Source organism: Gnatocerus cornutus, chromosome 8, assembly GCF_029298725.1.
Source record: "Gnatocerus cornutus isolate USDA-ARS CGAHR chromosome 8, icGnaCorn1.1, whole genome shotgun sequence".
Taxonomy (NCBI): domain Eukaryota; kingdom Metazoa; phylum Arthropoda; class Insecta; order Coleoptera; family Tenebrionidae; genus Gnatocerus; species Gnatocerus cornutus.
This window is the reverse complement of record NC_142240.1, coordinates 13577473-13597965: the sequence shown is the minus strand read 5'-3', so window position 1 is coordinate 13597965 and position 20493 is coordinate 13577473. Positions and strand designations below refer to the sequence as shown.

General features: G+C 40.0%; 2 protein-coding genes across 7 annotated transcripts in view; one reads left to right on the top strand and one right to left on the bottom strand.

The window, feature by feature from the left end:
• Window positions 1-15: 15 nt before the first annotated feature.
• Window positions 16-688, top strand: LOC148170042 (uncharacterized). The gene has a single exon (XM_088043367.1). It carries the CDS (start codon window positions 132-134, stop codon window positions 642-644), a length of 513 nt encoding a protein of 170 aa, XP_087899493.1. The 5' UTR covers window positions 16-131; the 3' UTR covers window positions 645-688.
• Window positions 689-852: 164 nt separating this feature from the next.
• Window positions 853-20493, bottom strand: part of lilli (AF4/FMR2 family member lilliputian) — an 83816-nt gene continuing 64175 nt past the window's right edge. For all 6 annotated transcript variants that reach the window (XM_088042655.1, XM_088042654.1, XM_088042659.1 and 3 more), the window contains exons 3-15: window positions 15734-16107; window positions 14197-14332; window positions 13681-13761; window positions 12608-12700; window positions 12403-12439; window positions 8580-8613; window positions 6878-6964; window positions 4622-6829; window positions 3312-3506; window positions 3191-3259; window positions 3035-3134; window positions 2656-2983; window positions 853-2603 (exon numbers count right to left, since the gene is read on the bottom strand). In XM_088042655.1, the coding sequence (XP_087898781.1) occupies window positions 2494-2603; window positions 2656-2983; window positions 3035-3134; window positions 3191-3259; window positions 3312-3506; window positions 4622-6829; window positions 6878-6964; window positions 8580-8613; window positions 12403-12439; window positions 12608-12700; window positions 13681-13761; window positions 14197-14332; window positions 15734-16107 (3852 nt within the window). In that variant the 3' untranslated portion in view covers window positions 853-2493. The remainder of the gene's footprint in view (window positions 2604-2655; window positions 2984-3034; window positions 3135-3190; window positions 3260-3311; window positions 3507-4621; window positions 6830-6877; window positions 6965-8579; window positions 8614-12402; window positions 12440-12607; window positions 12701-13680; window positions 13762-14196; window positions 14333-15733; window positions 16108-20493) is intronic.

Here is a 20493-nt window from a genome sequence, read left to right as displayed (position 1 = left end):
TTGTATTTTTTTTCTTTCCATTATCTCCTCGCGTGACCTCCACGGGCTATACTACGCAAAATCCATAAAATCCCCACACCGTATCTACAGCTGTTCTAAAATAATGTCATCTCGGACGTGTTGTCCCTAAAATGAGTGACGATGAACCTGAAAGTTCCGATTCTTCCCGTTACACCCACGAGCAGAAGATCGTCGCTGCAGTTTGGGTCCACGAAAAGGAATACAACAACCAAACTTGGAAAGACATAAACTCCAACTTCTTGGCAAGATTCAGCACTCCTCCCCCTAATAGAACAACATTCTTGAGCTGGGAGAGGAAGTTGTTCAGTGTTGGAAATGTTGAAGATCGAGAGAAATGCGGAAGACCCTTGTCGAGGCTGATGCATGTTCCTTATGTAAGAGCGTCCTTGAAAGAAGCTCCTGATTTATCTTTGAGAGAGCGCTCGAAACTATTGGGATTGCCAAGGACGACCTTATTGAAGATTATCAGAGATGATCTTCATATGGAGTTTGAGGTGGAGGAAGATGGAACGTCGAATTTGAAGAGAAGGCATGCGCCGTATGGAGGGGGGAAGTGGAAAAAGAAGGAAACGAAACAGGAACTGAAACTCGAGGGAAAATCCGGAGAGGACCAGCAGCATTGAAAATGTGATAAAAGATGGTTTATTGTACTATATTTTGTAAATAATAAATCTATTTGGTGTTAAACAGTTTTTGATAGAATGCCTTGCTTTTTCTGAAAAGTTGGTACCGCTGTTTTGAGAGGGCTACCAATCGATTCCGAATTTCACGGCTATCTAGCCGTAAATATTAAGGGAGAAAGGGTGTAAGAAGGTGAATATGTAAAAAGCGTATGCTGTAATAATATATTTGAAAAAAAAGTTGGGTCCTTTTGTTACACATCACCTCAAAAGTATAACTGATGTTAAATTTTATGTATAAATATGTACAAGGTACTGATGTATTTTCATTTATGATCTAGACAAGGTCACTTTAAGTTTACTTTGGAGTTCTATGATTTATTTCTATTGCGGCTGTAACAGAAACCAAGTTTGGTTACATGAAATATGAAAAAAACAACAAAAATAAATATAAAATAAATTAATATATTTAAAACAAAAATAAGAGAAAAAAACAAACATCATTTTGTCAGTCGATATGTCAGATTGATAACATGATAAAATGCAGGGCTCAAATTTAATACAAGAAATAAATAACTAGTTAAAACAGTTCACAATAAAAACGATCGAATAAAAACAGCAACACTTCCAACGTAAAATAAAACGAAAATCAACTGAATGTAAGGCAAAAAACCGGTGAGATTTCGTAATTAATATCAAGTTGATCGCCTCCACAATGCCAATCGTATACACATTCAGAGATTTTTTCCATTGGTCCCAAACAGCCTATGTACCATTTCTGACCATAATGAATGCGGCAAAACAATGTAAGAAAAATAATAAAAAAGAATATGAGAGACGATCTTTCCCATAGCATCTGTCGTCTCGAGTAATTATAATTTCATTGTCTTAAAATTTATTTGTCCAGAGAGGTCGGTGGGAAAGATCGTGATAAAGATAGCACCACATTAACTAACAATGTGCAAATGGAGTTTTAGTTTGTAACCAAACTTTGTTCTGCACATTTAAGTAAATTTTCACTACAAAGTAGTAATAAAATGTGTTAATAACAAGTAAACATCTGAGATCAACCTTCAGTTTTGATTAAAACTGTTATGAGTAAACGTTTGAGGAAAACTATCATAGTGAAATTTTACTTAGTGATGAGTGCTTTTAATACGTCAACTCTGGAAGAAAATTAAGGTTTTAAGATTTTCTGCCAGCGTATTTAAATAATGCAACAACAAATATTAGGTACAAAATTATACATATCAATTTGATTTTTGTTTTGTAAATGGCCTTAAAGAAAATACTTATAATACAAATAAAATAATTTAAAATTTATAAAATATGATACAAGATTTTTACATACATGTTACATATGCACACTTAGCCTACAATATATATGCAAAAATAACAATGACTAATATTTATTAATTTAACATCCACAACCACGTGAGATGTAATAGTTTGATTCACTAGGCCTCTATATTAGCGTTGTACAAATATAGCAGATGTAGTAAATATATAACTTTAGCATACAATATTTACAAAAAATATACACTATGTACGTGGAATTTCCTATCATTGTAAAAATATTATTATAGTACTGCACCCTAAGTCAGTTAACTAGAAACGACATCAAAAGTCATATATTATATAGGATCACTCAATTGTTCTAGTCAACATTAAACCAATCTAATCGGCAAATATGCCCTAAGTAAATGATTAAATAAGTCAACTATACTAATATAATCTGTAGGTAAAATGTAAAAATCTGTCCAAGTAACAAGCTGGTTCCCATTGACGTTAAAATTGACTCGGTGCTTCTTTGGCATACATTTTTCATATTTACAAACTTCATTGGTCACTTCTAACTTTCGTTTAACCTTTTTATACCCTCGCGAATATACCTCACCAAGTCGATCAGCGAGCTGTGCATCGTTAAAGGTTTACACAACCTGTCCAAATCGATAAAGAACTCTAAAACACAACAAATCAATACACTGTCCAAAATACTCTTTGATACACCCACCTGTATGTTTACCCTTAATCACGAGGGCATCAGCCGTATCCCAGAGATCCTGACAAGACAAAAGATATGTTAAATTTTGGTTTTGTTTGTACATAGCATTGTAGACAATTTGAGGAACCCACACGTGAGCCCCCATGCTCTGCGTGTGTGTAGAGGGCACGGCTGCAGCCACCACGTTGCTGCCCCTCGCCGCCAATTCGCCGCTACTATAACCCGACGACTGGCTGCCCACCGAACCCACTGAACCAGCAGGAGACGGTGTAGGGGACATTGGGGACGGGGTACCTTGACCTTGCTGATTCTGCTGCTCCGGGGGCATCGCGACAGCCTAAAATACCAAACATAGTATCCAATCCTAGCAGTCATTTAATTATCCCACCTTATTGTTAAAGTGCTCGCTCAGGATCTTCTGGTGTTCTTTCGCTTCATGTTTCTTCATTTTGAATAATTTATAGTACAAAAGTGCTTGGCACCGGTAGCTGCAAAGAACAAAAGAGTCAATTTCGTTTTTTGCGGTCGCTCCAAAAAAATATACCTCAAAACGGCGAGCTTGTTGTGCTTCGAAGACGCATTATGTTGAGTTCTGAATTTCGAGGTGATGTACCTAAAACGAGTGCATGAGTCACCACATTTACATCAATCATCAAGCTTATTACCTTATTAACGATAATGTGTCTTTATACATTGTGAAACAGGCATTTTCGGTTACCCTAGTGAGTTCCATGGCGTTGCCTGTCAATAAAAAGTAAAGTACGGCTTCCAGGTACAGCATACACTGCTTGGTGGTATCAGTCTCCTTATCGGCAAGGTGCTTTAACCTTGTGGCGTCGCTCAGGTACTGACTTTGAGCTCTGCAAGAAAAAACCGTTTATGCAAAAATCGAAAAATTGCAAGGTATTTACTACACAAAAGAATGAATACATCCACTTCACGCAACAGCCATTCTTGTATATAATAATGGCTTAAAATTTACATGACTTCCTCTACAACTTATTATTTGCGTGTTAATTCTTTCAGCGCCTAATAATAGCGTTTACATAATCAGCTTTCTATAGGACATCATTCTTTGTTGCGTTATTGATATCATTATCTGCTTAAACAACAAAACGAGGATCGCACATCAATGGAAAAAACGTAGCAAGTGAAGTGCAAAAATGAACCGTCTTATTATGAAATATTGCAAAATCCCATCTCGTAATGTATGAGTATTAAAACGAAATACGTAATAACCAGAATGCAAAAAGTGAAAGAAAAACAAAAGCGAAGAAAGATAAAGATCGTTTTAGAACGGAATGAGCCGTCATCTTTTTGAAACGTTTTTTACGACCGCTGAAAACTGGTGGCGCGCACCGGAAAATATTGAATCAGATATTCCTCCGAGCCTGAATTTGACCTAAATTCTCCAGGAATAACAGATAAATTACAAAAACAAACCCCACAAACACGTATCCACCTAGTATTAAAATTAATCTCGTTCTCAAAACAAATGAAACCGAAGGTGACAATGATGAAACAATAAACCGATTTGCTTCAGACAAAGTTAGTGAATTTCGTAAGATTTCGCGTCAATTACCGAACGAATTGTTAAATCAATACTCTTTCTCTAGTTTAATATAGTTGAAGGTTTGTGGCTTCGGATTTGGTAGAGGTGAAAGAGCTTTAGCTTTGTGTAGAGTCATTCTGATTATCGCAAACGAAGCAGCACCTGTGGTTTTATCGCATTTGTCGACAACTACAGGTCCCAATTAGTCTTCTTCTACCTCGATTGAGCTACAATAAAATTTACTCGACTCTTGAAACACGCTCTTCACAATGAAAGCTGTTCACTTTATGAATAAATCATGTCCATTGAAATTGTGTCTAAAGTTAATCTGCTATGCAAGCAGAAACTGCCGCTCGACGAAGCAACAAACAACAGATTAAAATGAACGGGTCAAAATGTGCCTTAATAACAGAAAAAAAATACCTTTCTTCGCACTCCAGAGGCTCATCCGGTTTCTCAAAGTACGAATAATACTCCTTGGTACTCTGCGACTTGGCATTTTTGTCGACAGGTGAAGTCAACTGTCGACTCCTGCTGCCTTCCCGCTCGTGGTTCGTCGGTGGTGCATTCGTAAGACTGATATTATCGCTCTGAGATCTCGGGTAAATTTCGGCTTCTTCTTTTCGCCTCTTGGATTTATGATTGTCCCTTTCTTTTCGATGTTCCAACTTCTTGCTGCTATGTGACATGTTGCTGACCGTCGACATCGAAGAAATAGAACTCGAACTGTTGCGTCTCTTCCGTTTTTTTGATTTGTGTTTTAATTCGGTTAGATCGGACGATGGTTCTTTCTCCGTTCGCCACGGTTTCTTATTCTCACTATCACTTTCTTTCAGTGTCTTGTCTTTAGATTCGACAACTCTATTCTTTAGCTTGTCTAATTCGCGAAGATACGGATGTTTTAAGTTTTCCAATTTGTTTTTTAAACTCGTGATGGAATTCAGATCGATACGGCTCAATCCGATTTTAACTTTCATCGACATCTTCTCGTCAGCGTGATTGCCATCGTCCGGTTCAGTCTTAATGAATTTGATTGGTTCGTTACAGGGCGACAAAGGTGGCTTTATGTCTTTATTTGGGATTGGCGATAGCAGTGTTGGGTTTGATATGGTTGGCATCGATTCGTCTTCGACTGGTGAACTACTTCGTTCGTTGCCACCGTCAGCGAAAATCACGTTGACGCCGCCCTTGCCCTTGCCACCTTTCCCACCTTTGCCTCCTCCTTTTCCGCCGCCTTTCCCACCTTCTGAGTCCCTTTTCGGCGTGAAAAGTTTCCGCAACGTATCGCTTTTGTTTTTATCTTTAATTGGCTTCGATTCTTCTACTTTTACTTCGACTTTGTTCGCGGACGAAACTCTAGTGTGGTGGTCGCTGTCTGAAGACCTACTCCTTCGGCTGCCGGAGCTGGGACTTCGTTGTAGGCGACTTTTGGAAGGCCCCGAATCGCTGTCACTCGAATCGGTCGTTGTAGGAAGAGTTTCGGCACTTTTCATTTGAGAAGACGCCCTTCCTTTCCGTCTATAAGTGTCTTTCTTCAGTAATTCGTTCTTTTTCGAATTCTCTGACTCAGTCCTTTGTCTTTGCTTCAGTTTGTTTTTGTTCTTCTTGACCCAATCGTCATCGTCTGAATCGTTCTTGGGCTTCTTGATCTTGTCTTCGTGAGTCTTCTTAGGCGGTCCGAACTTCGAGCGATGCACGTCCGAATCAGAACTGCTAGAAGCATCTCTTTTTGAAATGGTCCGACTTCTGACCGGCCTCTGTTTTTCGGTGTCTTCTTCGTCGGAACTGCTATTAGGATCGGGAGGTCGCACCTTCGGCGGCCGCCCTCTCTTTTTCGGTTTCTTTTCCGAACCATTCACAGCCGGTTTTTTCCTCGGTCGTCCTCTGTTTGACTTCGGTTTGGCCAGTTGTTCCGGCGATTTATGTGGCAATGGAGGCGATCGTTTTTTATTAACGTTGGCACTATTATTGTACGGTTTTGTTTCGGCATCCGAATCACTACACGAATCCACTGATTTAGTCCTCGGACTTGCGCGTCTAACCGGAATAGGTTTTGGTTTTCTCGTCCTTTCGTCGTCACTATCACTGTCTGAACTTTTGGTAACTGATATCTGGGCACGTTTACGCCTTTTCGTGCGCCTTTCCGCCGCACTATCGTCCGAATCCGAAAAACTCGATAACAACGGAACTCTCGTCGTCGCAAACGCCTCGGCCACGACACTGTCCAAATCTTTGGTCGAATCGCTGGCGTCTGATTCCTCGGTAACTTTCTTCTTACTATCCAACGGGAGCAGGCTGGAAGTCAGGGGTGATGTTTGTACTTTTGGCGAGAGAACCGAATCCGCCTTGTTATTTTGGTCGATCATATACGACATCAGGTTCCACCTCTTCTTGTGTTTTTCTTCGGGAAGCGGCGAAGAAGGCGTCGTTTCCGGCGGGGGATTCATCTTCGCGGGGTTTGATGAAGAAACGTTGTCTTCCACGGAATCGTCAGTACTCGTATCACTTTCGGAACTTTCTGAACCTGACTCACTAGACGAAGATGCTGCCGCCGTCTCGGGGGGCACGGGGGCGTAGTCCATCTTCGGGAAGTTATTGACGGCAGGAGTAGCACCCAACGGGGAGACCATCCTGGAAAAATCAGCGTTAAAACAAGTCGGGATGAGTTACGACACTCACTTTTCTACTGGTAACTTGGACGACTGCAGATCTCTTTTTTGTTCGTCATCGCTGTCATCTGACAGATTTAGATCATCTCTGAGGTCACTGCAATTAGAAAGATAATTACCACCTGCATGAAGGAAAATGTCAAGGTGAGGTGATTGAAATTGATAGTCTGATTTTAAAAGAAAAAATTCGTGGCGAGTGGGTGGTAATCCGTCACCGCCATGTTGGAAAAATGGCGGCTTCTTCGTTGAATTTAAATTTGCCACCTGATGTCCGTTGTTTTGACAACTCCGCTTGGAGGAGGCTCTACATTTTTCATAATAAATCACATGGCAAGCTGCCAGCTCGTAAAGGAAAGCTCGGCGGCGGAATAGTCGAGAATTATCGCAAAATATACACAAACGAAAAATGAAACAGACAACTAACTCGAGAGATTTCATTTTCCGGCCCCAGATTTACCGTGATATTCTTTCCGCGGTCGTTTGCCGACGTCAACAAAAAACCAGTGGATCGTTTCGATAGTGAATAAACAAGGGGGGACCTCCAGTTCTATTTCCAGATAATGGAACTTAAAACCGAAACACATAAAGGGTTGTAATTAATTTAAAGATGAAGTCATTTCGACGGAATAGAGTGTTTAAGTCTGGGCAATGACGATGTTATCTGGCGGTGTATTTTTACGGTTTCTTATCTTTTCACATTCGCTCGTTCCGGCCACCCACATGCTGCACGCGATGCGGTAAAAATTGTCGGTTTCAACGACGCCATATTAGGTGGCACGTATACACGTTCAAAATATTACCGATAAACCGATCAATGTGCTTCGAGCCTACAATTGGATCGATTCCATGTTTTAATGAAGCAATTACCAGCCAACGATGCTCTATCTGACGACGCAATTATCCCTTAAAAACCCAAAGACTGTCGCGCGATAAACTGCAAAAAGTTGACATTATATAACATTGCTTTTTCATATTGCAATTAGGAACGATATATTAATTTACATAATTGAGAGGTTTTAATGAGAAACAACACCTAATGATACAAACAGTCGTTTTTACTACGAATTTTTTAACAAACAATTAATTATGTCACTGTTCACTTGCTCTGGAAATTACAACTGATAGTAACAAACTTGTTTGAGAAACGAAATAAAAGTCATGAGAATAACTCATGTTTAGTGATGACAGCTTATTGATTTTGTATAGACTAGAGGACGCAAGGTGGTGTTTATACTTCTTAGAATTTAATTCAGGTTACTTGAAACGTGTAATAAATAGCAATCGATCATTTAAAAATAAATTTTTCATGCTATGAACTAACTACAGCTTGCATATCAAATGAATGAGCGCTGAAATAATAACAGTGAGGTTGAACGTTGGCAATTTTGCAATAAAACCTCGCCGATATCAACAATAGAAGACATTTGATTAGCTTTCTCTGCTAATTCTCTAATTAGGAAACAAAACAATATGAAATCGCTGTTCAGATTGAGCATATCCGCGTTGCCGTTATCAAAACGTGGACATTTATCAATGTAACTAGACAATGGTGGATCAGACTACCATTTTCTTTCAGAGCTTATAATCGAATAGTCCGGCTAAGTGGCATCTTGAGCACGCGAAGCTACCAGACAAGTTGCTACTAATGAGTCGCGCTGCTGATCGGTTAGCTCGATGGAGGCAATTAATGAAAGTGTTTGTTGCATACTTACGTTGACGGTCTAGGGGCGGGCAGCTTTTCACGTTCTGTAAAAGAAAAGAAGTAAATTAACAAAAGCAGGAAAAAATTCGGTCACATGATGGTTATTATAATAGTAAGCAGTAGCTGGCCACCTGTTAGCAAGCCGCGAACACCTGCAGTCAGGTGGTCTAATGGAGTGTATAGGAAACATAGACTGTTATTACGTGGCGCGAACAAAGAGATTAACGTCGAGACGCCCGAAATCGTGTCGAAACAACGAAAAGATTCGCGTCGGTGAAAGGGGATGATTTAAATTCAATACGGCACGAATCGATAAAAGCGCGCCGAAAGAACAGCTTTGTGACGTCAAATCACGACGAAAGATTTTAATCACTTTAGCTAACTACTCACTAAGAAAACGGACAAAAATGTGGCACCGAGAACAGTCGAGTTAAACTGCTGAACAGAGACATCGGAAATGACAACACCTGGCTCTTGGGGTTTGCCACCGATGGCCCGGAAATAAACGCCAACCAAAACTAGTTTGCGACTTAAATTCGAATTTCGAATAACCGTTTCGTGACAATCAAACGTGCGCCTCCATCGCGAATTTCAATTTGCAGTCAGAAAAAGGTACTTTACCCTACAACTTTCAAGAGTATTTCTTACCACAGGTCAACGCTGCGAGTTTTTTATTCGAAACTTTGCTAGAATCGCAGGACCATATGTTTTAGTTTTCGCCTTTGCGACTTTTTTAACTTTACAATTGAGTTCATCAGCCACAAAACTGACGCTTCTTTCTTTCCAACTTTTTGATTGATGTGGCGACACGGAATTAATAATCGCGAAAAATTTAAATGATAAATGACACCACCGGCTGAACTTTTCTATTTACAGATACGGAAGCGTAATATTTTCGGAATAAGAAGTAAGAACCGCACTGACGCAAATTTACTGGCAATTTATTGCGGATAGTTCTATGGCGTAATAACAGAACGCATTATTAATGCATGGCTGATTACGAAAATTATTTGAGGTGGAATTAAATAAACCGGATAAACTGCCTAAGAAGGCTGAACGGGCCATCGGATTCATGTAAAATTCAATCCACCTGGCAAATTTCCTTGAAATCGAAAAAAGCTCTTAAAACTTGATTTTATCAAAGTAAAATATTTATTGTAATAACAGTCGTGTGGACGATTGAGAATGCTCGTTGAACCGTGACGGAAGAGCAATTTCCTCACCACCTGTAGCCACCGTCAACGGCCGTTAGAGCTCTTTTGACCACGGAATCTTTCTTAAATGTTAAAAGTGACAACGCTTAAATTAGCAATTAATGAGTAAGTGATTGAGATCACTTTCCCGATCTGCGACGTAGTGACGACAATATTGCACTTACGCATTGTTGGAAAATAAAACCGTGTCACCTTGAAAGTAGTTGAGTAATAGAAAAAAAACAATTGTCATTTCAAAACTGGATTGGTTTTCCCGGAAAGGTCTACATTGGGCTCTGTATTTTCCTTGTTCCGGGCGAAACGAGGTTTGAGTGGGAAAAACGAGCGATTTATCGAACTTGAGAAGGTATTGTTTCTAGCTCGTTAATAATAACAACAATGTGCTGATTTTTATAACGTGTTTATGTGCAGTTAATCAAATTATCAGAAGAAATAACTTTTACGATAGAAGAGGAGAGCAAGTTTCCTGTATCCGCGCGTCTAAATACAATAACTGTCATTGATACCTTAATTAAAACGGTCATTTTTATGCATATACTACCTATTATAATCCCCTATCGGGCGGGAAGTTCCTCTTGAATCCCAGGTCGATTTGACCGTTGAAGCCGACCCCGTCCAACAAAAGAAGTAATCGTCGTCGAGTGTAGCGTACGTTAACCTTGGTTGCGTAATTTTTCCTTATTCTAATTCAGTACCTAAACAGTACCATCCGAACTTTCGTATATCTTCAGTAGTACCACGTTACAATTAGTTCGAGCACCTATCAGTGGCACCAGCGTTGGCGTGTCGCAGCAGCAACATTTCGACATGTTTTGTGTCAACAACCGGCGGCAGCGGAAGAAGAGGCGAACCACCGTCGGAAACAAAGAAAGAAACCAGGACGGTACCGTAGCAGCAGTACCACTGCGCGTTGCGCCTACGCGCAACCATGTGGTCGACGCGCCACACAAAGGCACGTCGTAACGCAGCACAAAAACAAAAACACAGAAAAAAAACTGAATAACACGATTTTTGGCGGCACCACGGGCGTTCCGACGCCTCTCACGCACGCTATGTTACGAACGCTGCTTCTAAGACCACCATTACGTAAGAACCGTCGTGCACGTCCACACGACTCGTCAACGGTCCGCAAACTGCACTCTTACAGCGTGTGTGCATTCGGTTGCACCGGCGTCGCGCACCCTCTTTGCCCCACCGGAGCACACTACCCCACACTACCCTCGTGCGTTGCTATGACGACTACGCACAGCACGCGCTATGAATTAGGGCAGTAGGCATCGGAGGCGGCGGGCAATGTGATTAATTCATTAATTAAAGAGGGCGGGAGCTTTTGAAAATTTAAAAACGAGGTTACCTACTGCGTTGTGTTGTCGTTAAATGACCGGAGCTTCCGCTGAGATATCCCAAGATTTATGCCCACTTGGGTATGGGTAATAATCTGATAGTGTCAACAAGTGGACTTCCTCTATAAACTTACAGGAAACTGCTTTTTGTTGGGCACAGAATTTAAAAAAGTGACCAGGTAATGGACAGGCGCCAATCGTTTAATGGAATTTCATTATAAATTTATATGATAGGCTGCAAGGTCGGGTATTATCCACTTCATGAAGTAAAAAATGGACTTATAATACCCACAATTCGCTCTTTAATCTTCGCAGACCGCCACGTTTTCCATGGTCACCGGATTAAAAACAAGATTGAATCAGCACATCGAAGTCTCACTGTATTACAACACGTCAGTGGTAATTTAAGTCGAGTAACCCAGAAACTCCTTTTTTAGTGGAAGATCACAATAAAATATTACTGTGTCAGAAAATATATTGTATGCAAATCAATTTGTACATTGGAGTCCGATGTTTACCAATTCAGATTTTGGTTTGAATGGGCTCCGACTTTCGACAGTTCAGTGTCAAAGGCGACATGAAGGCTGTCCTATCGTAATTAAAAAGTATAACACTGAAAGACCTTTTTTCTGGGATTAGCACTTTTAGGCCGCCATTTCTAGTAACTGTGCACGGTATACAGCCTTGACCTGGGATAAATTCTGCAACGGTGCAATGTTCATCCAACTACACTCCCACTAGTACCACCAAAGCGAACAGAAATGCAGGTGTAGTGCTGATATCACCATTAAAAATGCAAAGAGCATCTTTTTTCCGTAGCGCCATTGTAAACAAACCGCCAATGCGGAGTGTGGAGGTATTGAAACACTCTTCAATTAGTTTTTATTATGAAACCGAGGCCCAATTCCAATAATGAAAAATGAAAATTGTGGACGATTCGGTTGTCATTTGCATTTTATAGCAATTTTTGGTGTGCAGTTGACAGATTATTGGCCACATGACGCACATATACAATTAATTCTCACCTGTAATGACGCACTTTAGCAGCGAGACATGACGGATGTCATCGCACTTTCTTTTTTTTCCCGCAACATGTTTATCGCAGCATAATTTCGGGTAAAATGGCGGCACGGTGTTGGATACACGTCCTAGCTCATTATTTATTTATGGCAAGAATTAATGGCTACTACAGTATCAAGGTTAATCGTAGACGGGAATAATTCGACGCAACTACTTAGCATCTACCTCGAAAAAAGTATGCAAATAAACTACTTACTCTTCGGTGCAGGAGGCGCTAGAGTCGGCTCCGTCAGCTGCAATAGAAAAAATATTTCGTCATAATTTATTAATAACAGATCGATACATAAAACAATATATTTCCGATACCGTCCAATTACAACGTTGTTCCGACGACAACACGTCATCGTACGCTCGTCACGTGATTGTAATTAATCGAATCACCAAGTTCTATTTGTACTCACCTTGGTGAAACCTGGACTAAAGGTGAACTTATGGTCGGGTTCTTTCCGGGGAGTAGCGGCGATGGCAGTGACCGGAGTTCTTACGATCATTTCCTGTAAAAATCGACACGTGAGGATGGAATCAAAGGTAATAAATCTTGAGTTTCGACAATTTACAGATTCGATTTTGTACTACCAGAGTGTTATTGCAGTTAATTACAGAGAATCCGTCGGGCTTTGATGGGATATTTGTTTGCGAATGGAGCGATCCTGTCACGGCCCGATCAAACGGTTTTAAATAATTTCGTTTCTGTTCCGGCAAATACTGCTGGTAATATGCAACGTTGGGCGCCAATCATGGAGCGTGTAATAGGGTTTGTTAAATCGCTATGAAATCGACGGATGGGCTGTAAGTGTATTTTCACCGGGAAATTACCACTTTATCTAGTATATTATTCCTAACATCGTTAGCCTGGCATTTTTCATGTGAAAATGAATTACTAAACAAAAGACAGAGTTCATCGTGCAGAGCACGATTCAATGACAAAATCAAAAATCGATTGACCGATGCTTGGAAAATGAATAAATAATTGGCAATAATGAACTACGACGTTGTTTGTTGTCCTTAGAACAGAAATAAAAGAAAAGTGATTAATTTAAGTAGCTCCTTCCAGGAATTTTTAAAACGAAGTGAAAGCTTTCACTACTTCTAGAACTTCTTTTAATATTTCGGCGTTCATTGTTCGGGTTTTTCCAATCTTTTCATTACGAAACGAAAAATGCAGCTGAATCCCGTTATAATGAATCAAAAACTGACTGTTTGCTTTTAACATCTAAATCTGCATTAAAGTGTAACTTGTTGGCGCCATGGTCGACTCTCCATCATTATGCATTTCATTTTTCTAAATTAAAAACCCGTTATTTCCACTCCTCTTATCTCCTTAATCGTGTTAATCCGAACCTACTATTGCTTAATGAACACCATCGATTACGCGTCTCTTTCACCCACTCCTCCCATCATGTCCTCTCGTTGCAAAACAATTACACAACACGTCTTCTCCAGATGCCAATTAACAAAATCAGGTCACACTCACCTTGAAAATATTCTCCATATTTTCGGTGTTGGGTGTCGCGGAAGGCAAAGGTTCCCTCGGGCCAGCCGGAGGTCCCTGATTCTGCAACGAAACAAGACGTTATTGCATCCATCTTTTCCCGAGATTTCGATTTCGCCGATCGATGTTCAGGGCGAAAAATTCTTGTATCAGAGATCATAAAACAAGCGTGAATAATTTATGTATCTGCGGTAACTTTCTTGGAGTTGATGCGCCGGTCTGATATTTTATTTTATTGAACGGCAAATTGACTGAATGTGAACAACCAATTTCGAGGGACCGTCCAGCCAACCGAGGCAATAAATCCTCCGATCGGGCCTCATAAACCGATAAATCTTCACTTCTAGGCCGTCGACGAGTGGCGGTTAGAGATGCCAAAAGAATACGGTTGACGTGAAAACGTCGAATTAGTTACGGACAAGAGTTGGCAAAATATTTCACGCCGAGAAGATGGACAGTCGTGTCAAACGACTTCCTTTTGACCATTTATTTACTTACCTGTTCAAAAGTATTGCGGGGATGATTGCGTGCTCCACTGGTATGTATCCGACTGGAGGAATTGTTGGACGGCAGTAACGTAGCCGAATTTGGCGAAGACTGAGGTGGGCCCTTGGCAGGAAGAATTCCATTCGACCTAACAAAAAAACAACAATTACAACTCGTACATTGGCGATGCTAAGACAACGAGAAGCTTGAACGCTTTGAAACGAATATGACAATGAAAACTAGAGTTTTGAGAAAGTAGTCATATCATTTTCAAAACTGACACTGCTACATTGGTCGTGCATGAAAATTGTTCCCATTCAAACAAGAAGTGACCAATCAAGTTTATACTTTGTATTGTTTAAACATTTAGAATTAAATCGAGATCACACTTTGTGTAAAAGTAATGAAATTGAAACTGAAAAAATGTACGTTGAAACAAAGAACACTACATTCACGTCGGACTTCATTTGAACGCACGATTCAAGTGGGAACTCGTTATCTGTATGAACTGGAGGCATAACACAAAGCAAATATTATCAACTTAAATCGTCCATAAACATATATAAAATAAGATTTTATAAACGGATATGATAGATGTTACATTTTACACGTCAACTAACAGAAGAGGAAATTTTGATATACTGATGTTTAAAACATAAAACACCACAATGAAAAGTACACACTGTATAAACCTGATCGAAGTTGACATAGGAAACTGTTAAAACTTATTCGTCCCGTTTCTTCAAATTCCTGTAAACGATTTCAGGATCAGTGGCGAAACAAGAAGGCTACCTTCATTTTAGTTAAAAAAGCCACATTTCTCTATTACATAAGTTTATTGTTCAATTAACAGCGCCTCCCATACCTCAACATTTCAAGGTAAACATAAAATTCGACCGATGAAAACAATTACGTTCAAAAGGAAATAAAAAAATCCCCAAAACAAGTGATATTCCAAGGTTAAAAAGTGTCCTCCCAGACACGAGTATTGTTATGAGGTCAACAGTACTTGGCCAAAAATTCTTCATTAAGAAATCCTGGCGATGGAGTAATGAAGTTAAAAGCTCGAAGCTATTTCCAGTAGAAGAACTTTGAACAGCCAGAAACAGGGATAATCGATAAATCTGAAGCTTGTCAAACTTTACTAAATCGCATTACGAAAGCGTAATACGTTTTGTTCCTGAGATCAAAAACATCGAAAAATGGGGTGGAAAAAATGCAAATAAAAACGCGACGTTCATAACGTGTTAAAAAGTTTCCCAATTAGAGGGAGCTGGCTTTTTGTAACGTTTTATTAAAATGGTTGCTAACACTATTTAACTACGATTTTAATTCGAATGAAGTTATCTTCAAATTAATTAATGAGAATTGTGGCACTCATTGTAAAGTCTGTTTTTTTTCTAGTAGCCGCCACTGAATCAGGACAAATTAGACTTAATGCACGAAAAGTCTAAAAATGCGAATTGACGCCCTAAGCAAAACCCCACAAACCAGTCATCCTACAATAATTGTAACCCGCGTCCCCATGAATGTAAAACACTCAACCAACCTGTGATTAGTGATGCCGCTGCCATGTTTGACTGGTTGACCTGGATATCCGCCCCTGCCCTCGTAAGGTGGTTTCCCATCTGCAGGTTTGACGTAACCGCCCCTTGACGGTGGATGATGTATTTGATGGTGATGTGGTTTCTTAAATTCCGGACGAGATTCTGGCTGTGGTAGTCTCGACGACGTTCCAGAGGATGTTGTACTAGACATAAAAAAAGGATTATGTCTAGATGACGGCCCGTTCGGGACGCCAGGACTTGGCGGCACGTAGTCGACGCCAATGAGATCCTTCTGGTCAATGAACGGTTTTATCCTCTGGAAGTCGCCGAGCTTGCTCTGGATCTGTTGCGAGAGGGGATCTGTGTCCGATGGCACCTGAAGACAACGACCTTCATCAGCATTCAATGCAGAAAACGTGGAGTTTCTATTACAGAGCCCGTGAGTGAGGCATTTAGTCTTCTGCCACGGCTCAATAGCTCGGAAGACGGGATTTAAATTAACGGTGGAAGGAGGAGGATGCAAGATATAGTTATCACGAAGGTTTTCAACAAGAGTGAAAAATTGCCTATCCGCTCTACTTCCACAAACGAAAATTTCAAAACAAAACTTCCTGTTTCCGATCAGAATTTTATTAATTTAAATAAAATCGTTTCCTCGAGAGGTTTGCTTATTTACAAACCAAATCAACAGCTCAACAAATTAGAAACATTAATCTATGACTTTATCATTTCGTGACCCTTTAACCGTTTATGAAAGTTTTCTGAAATTAATTTTGCCGTATGTAAATGGAGTTGATTAAGATTTACAAAAGGCTATTTCTAAATGCGACAAGGACGAGGTAGTTAACCAACTTGTAAACCGCAGTAATGAAAATTATTGCCGGGATAAAGCAACAAAAGCTCCAAGCATTTAAAGTTTCGAAGGTTTGTTTCGAGGGCGGATTCAAGTTTGTTTGTTTGAGATATCACGGTCCGATTTGAATTATCTTCTATGAAAAAATCCTTTTGGCATCGGTTCAAACCCCAAGCCGCATAAACAAAATGAATGCAGCGTGTTAAAATCCAACTTCAATTTATTGATTTTAAAAAAAGCAGCATGACCTTCATTAATCTGTCAGATGATCTCCACTGATGTCATTCGAAAGTAGCTAAGGTGGTTTTAAAAATGAAATCTTCATTAAACGCTTTGATTTATTGAGCAATTTACGCTACACGGAAAAAGGATTGTATTCTCTGTTAATACTATATCAGGTTTAGTTTTTCAAGGCTGTTTAGTTTATCAGCATTTAAATGACGTTATCTTTATTGTTGTGCTTTTTACAAGCAAACTGTCGCTCGCAAAAGACAAAAAATTGTGATTACGGAAGAGCATTGATGAATCGACGTGAATTTTCACAACAAAAACGCTATTAACACAGTTTTAATTAAAAAGATGAGCTGCAATTTCGTTTTAAAAAACCAGATGTGTCATAAAAATAGAAGCGTACGATTTTTAATTTATACTGCAGTTTTTGTCTAGGACTTTTTCCACTTGAACAAGCAAGATCCGGTAGGACATTTCGTAGCACAAGCTCTAATAAATTTGCAATCTAAGTGGATAAAACAACACTGAAAGTTCCGTATTGTAATTAGCCGGGGCGAGGGTTGTTTGGTGCAGCGTTGGCGTCGACTTTGACCTTTTATCGTCCGAGGGTGTTCGTTAAATTCTCAGTAATGCAAACATTCCACTCTATACGTGGGAGATAATTTACCCCGAAAGCTTATATTTTGTGTACCAGGACAAACAGGAAGCTTCGTATTCAATAAGGAGATGAAACAACGTGCGGTCACGATTCTAGCACGTCAGTAAGTCGTGTAGACACAACTTGGACGATTTATTTGTTTGCTCAAGAACGAACAATTAGCAGCTTGAGGATCGTATAACTCTCACATCATCAAAGATAAGCTGTGATGCAAGTGGGAAATCAAACCGCAACCTTTCTAAAGAGGACATCATCAAAGGTGGTATTTTCGATTATTTTTGGTTTAGCTGCGTGAGTTATCATCTCGTTACCTCTTTCCCATGCTCGTTTTTAATAGCAGCTGATAGCGCACCTTTCTAGAAATGGAAGATCGCTCTGAGGGTCTCGTACCGGACGTGCTCAGAATCACGTTCTTCCGTTCGTTCCATTGTTACATTTTCCACTTTGTATGCGTTGCCGTATGCAATTTATGTAACGTTCGTTTGTGTGTTTGTCGCTCAATAAAATGAATTTTCCTTACTCGCCACCGAGGAATTCGATTCTCGAATATAAATAAATACGCCCAGTGACTAATTCCAACGTCTGATTCATTCGTTCATTTTCTGAAAACTGTCGGCACTAATTTCCCCAAATTGCAACTATAACTGAGACTTTGTAAATAGTTTCCCGTTTCTAATCGACTGTGTAAACAAAGTTCTGCTTCGAAATTCTTTGGCGCTAAACAAGTTGCATTCGCGATATGAAATTTAAACTCACTTCTCTTTGTGATTAGGAAAAGAAATTCGCGAGTCAGTGGAACACATTTGAAGGACAGGTTACGCAACTCCAAATATTTGCACTGTTATTAAACTAACAGAAGCTGGTGCGGTATCACCGCAAAGTCAAGGATTGTCAAATATTTTCATGAAATGACCGCACATTGAAAAGCCGGGATCAGTCACTTTCACAGCTAATCAGAGGTTGGTATTAAAAACATCGCAATAACCCCTTCATTGTCCCACGAATAACCACCTCACGGGTCACTGGCTCATTCATTATTGAAGAGTTATTTATACGGCATATCGACGTTTTAAACAATACGCTGGCGATCTCGATAAAAAGTTCGATTTTCGAGGGTAGCTGACCAAAAAATTTAGAATTTAAAACGAAAAAGTACGTCACTGCAGTTAAATTTACGTCACAGGTCACGTACGGAAAATCTGATGTTCCGCGTTTGTAATTATAATTACGTTATTTCTGTTATCAGTGGCATGAAAAACACAAGTTAGAACGCTGCACTTGTTTATTCTACACTAATCCTTCCTTATCATTCGGCCTTGTCTCTAATTCGAAATCGAACTCCACTCATCTGACATAAAGATTCCCTTTCACCGACAATCGTCGATCAAATTATCGTTCGCATGCAGACTTGCCTTTAAATAAACATAAGCCGCGATTGTGTATCTCCCATGCGACTTGTGTCAATAAGCAAATGACGTCATTGTACGAGCTTTATGCAAATGAAACCGATTGAAATAAAGGAAAAAAAGCAACTAAACCGAAGCTTTGGGAAAAAAGAACACTACTCGCCTGAAAAATCTGTAAAATAACACGGCGAGTCCTTTGATAAATTGATCGCGATTCACCTGGGAAATAAACGGGGGGATTGTAATTCGCTAACGCTGTACAAAGTTTTAATGAAATTACAAAAACATCACGTGGAAGTATCTCTCTCCATTTCGCTACGGTTCTGGATGGTACTTGTGTGTATCAAATAAGTGACCAGTCAGGGGCGGCGGTTAGCGTCGAAGCAATAAAAGAAGTTTTAATTACCGAAAATAAAACTTTCCTCACTATTCATTGATCATAAGGACAAAAATGGGCAAGTGGCTTCAATGTGATCATGTTTTTCCCCGTGTATTCCCTCCTCTCGTTCCGCTTTCGTCCGGCTGTTGCCGAGGTTACCGTGACGCCGTCAGGAGGCATCCAAACTAAGAACACCGCAACACCGATTACGTATGCGCTTTGCCTCCGCAGACGTCGATAATCGTACGCCGCGACGCTCTTTTGCCAGACGACCGAATTTATAAATGTCCCTTACTCACTCTCCTCCCCCGTTCTCCTCCGACATTTAATTGCACGATTCAACACGTAGATATCCGTCTATATACTCGACCGCTCAACATTACAAAAATAAATGACCTTCAATTTACGAAGCAACAAATAAAATGTTAGCTAATGCGAAGGTTGCTAGCAATTTCGCTCTGCGACGACAATTTACTTTGCGGCTATGGATAATGAATTATCGATGTGTTTACTGTTTTGCTCTGGGTTTGCGATAGAAGAGATTGTAGGTGGAAAGTTGAATTGTTTCGAGGGGGCATAAAGTGGTTATACATGCAGTTCCTCCACGATCATTAGTGGAAAGATGGAATTGGAAGCGTCTGCTTAGTGGAGTTATCTCTTTAGCCGCATATTTTATGAAGCAGCGAGAGCAACCTTCGAATCAGTTTGCTCCTTTTCTCCCTTCTTTCTTATTTAATGTTAATATGAAGTGACGGCCACTTCCTCAAAGGATCCAAGGTTGATTTGAGCCGAGCCGGAAATATTACTTGCACCGGTGCAAAAAGCTGCTTTTATAACTCTTTCTAAGCCAAATGAGATTTATCACGTGCGAACATTGAACTAGTTGCGGGTCTTGAATTCGAAATGATTCTAGAAACACCTTCACACTTTCAAACAGAGGCTTCTTTCTTGAAGTGTGGCGACGGATCTGACAATTTGCATTTTGATTTAAATTTCACGTCAATTTCCATGATCGTCATCAAATTATTTCGGGTAAAACATTACGTCGATTGTTTCCTGTGCTTGAAACACATTACATTATCATTGACACAAACAAGATATATCTCCAGGGGGCGATGACAACGTGTTATCAAACACGGTCAATGACTTCGATTCTGGAAATGGTTTTCGTAACAAGGGCCCGGACACCTCTCATCGATTTTCTTTATCATTTGACTAAAAACTCGGTCAAGCTG

Bases quoted from the DNA above. Each gene is read 5' to 3' on its own strand.
- LOC148170042 (XM_088043367.1), top strand. From the start codon at position 132: ATGAGTGACGATGAACCTGAAAGTTCCGATTCTTCCCGTTACACCCAC.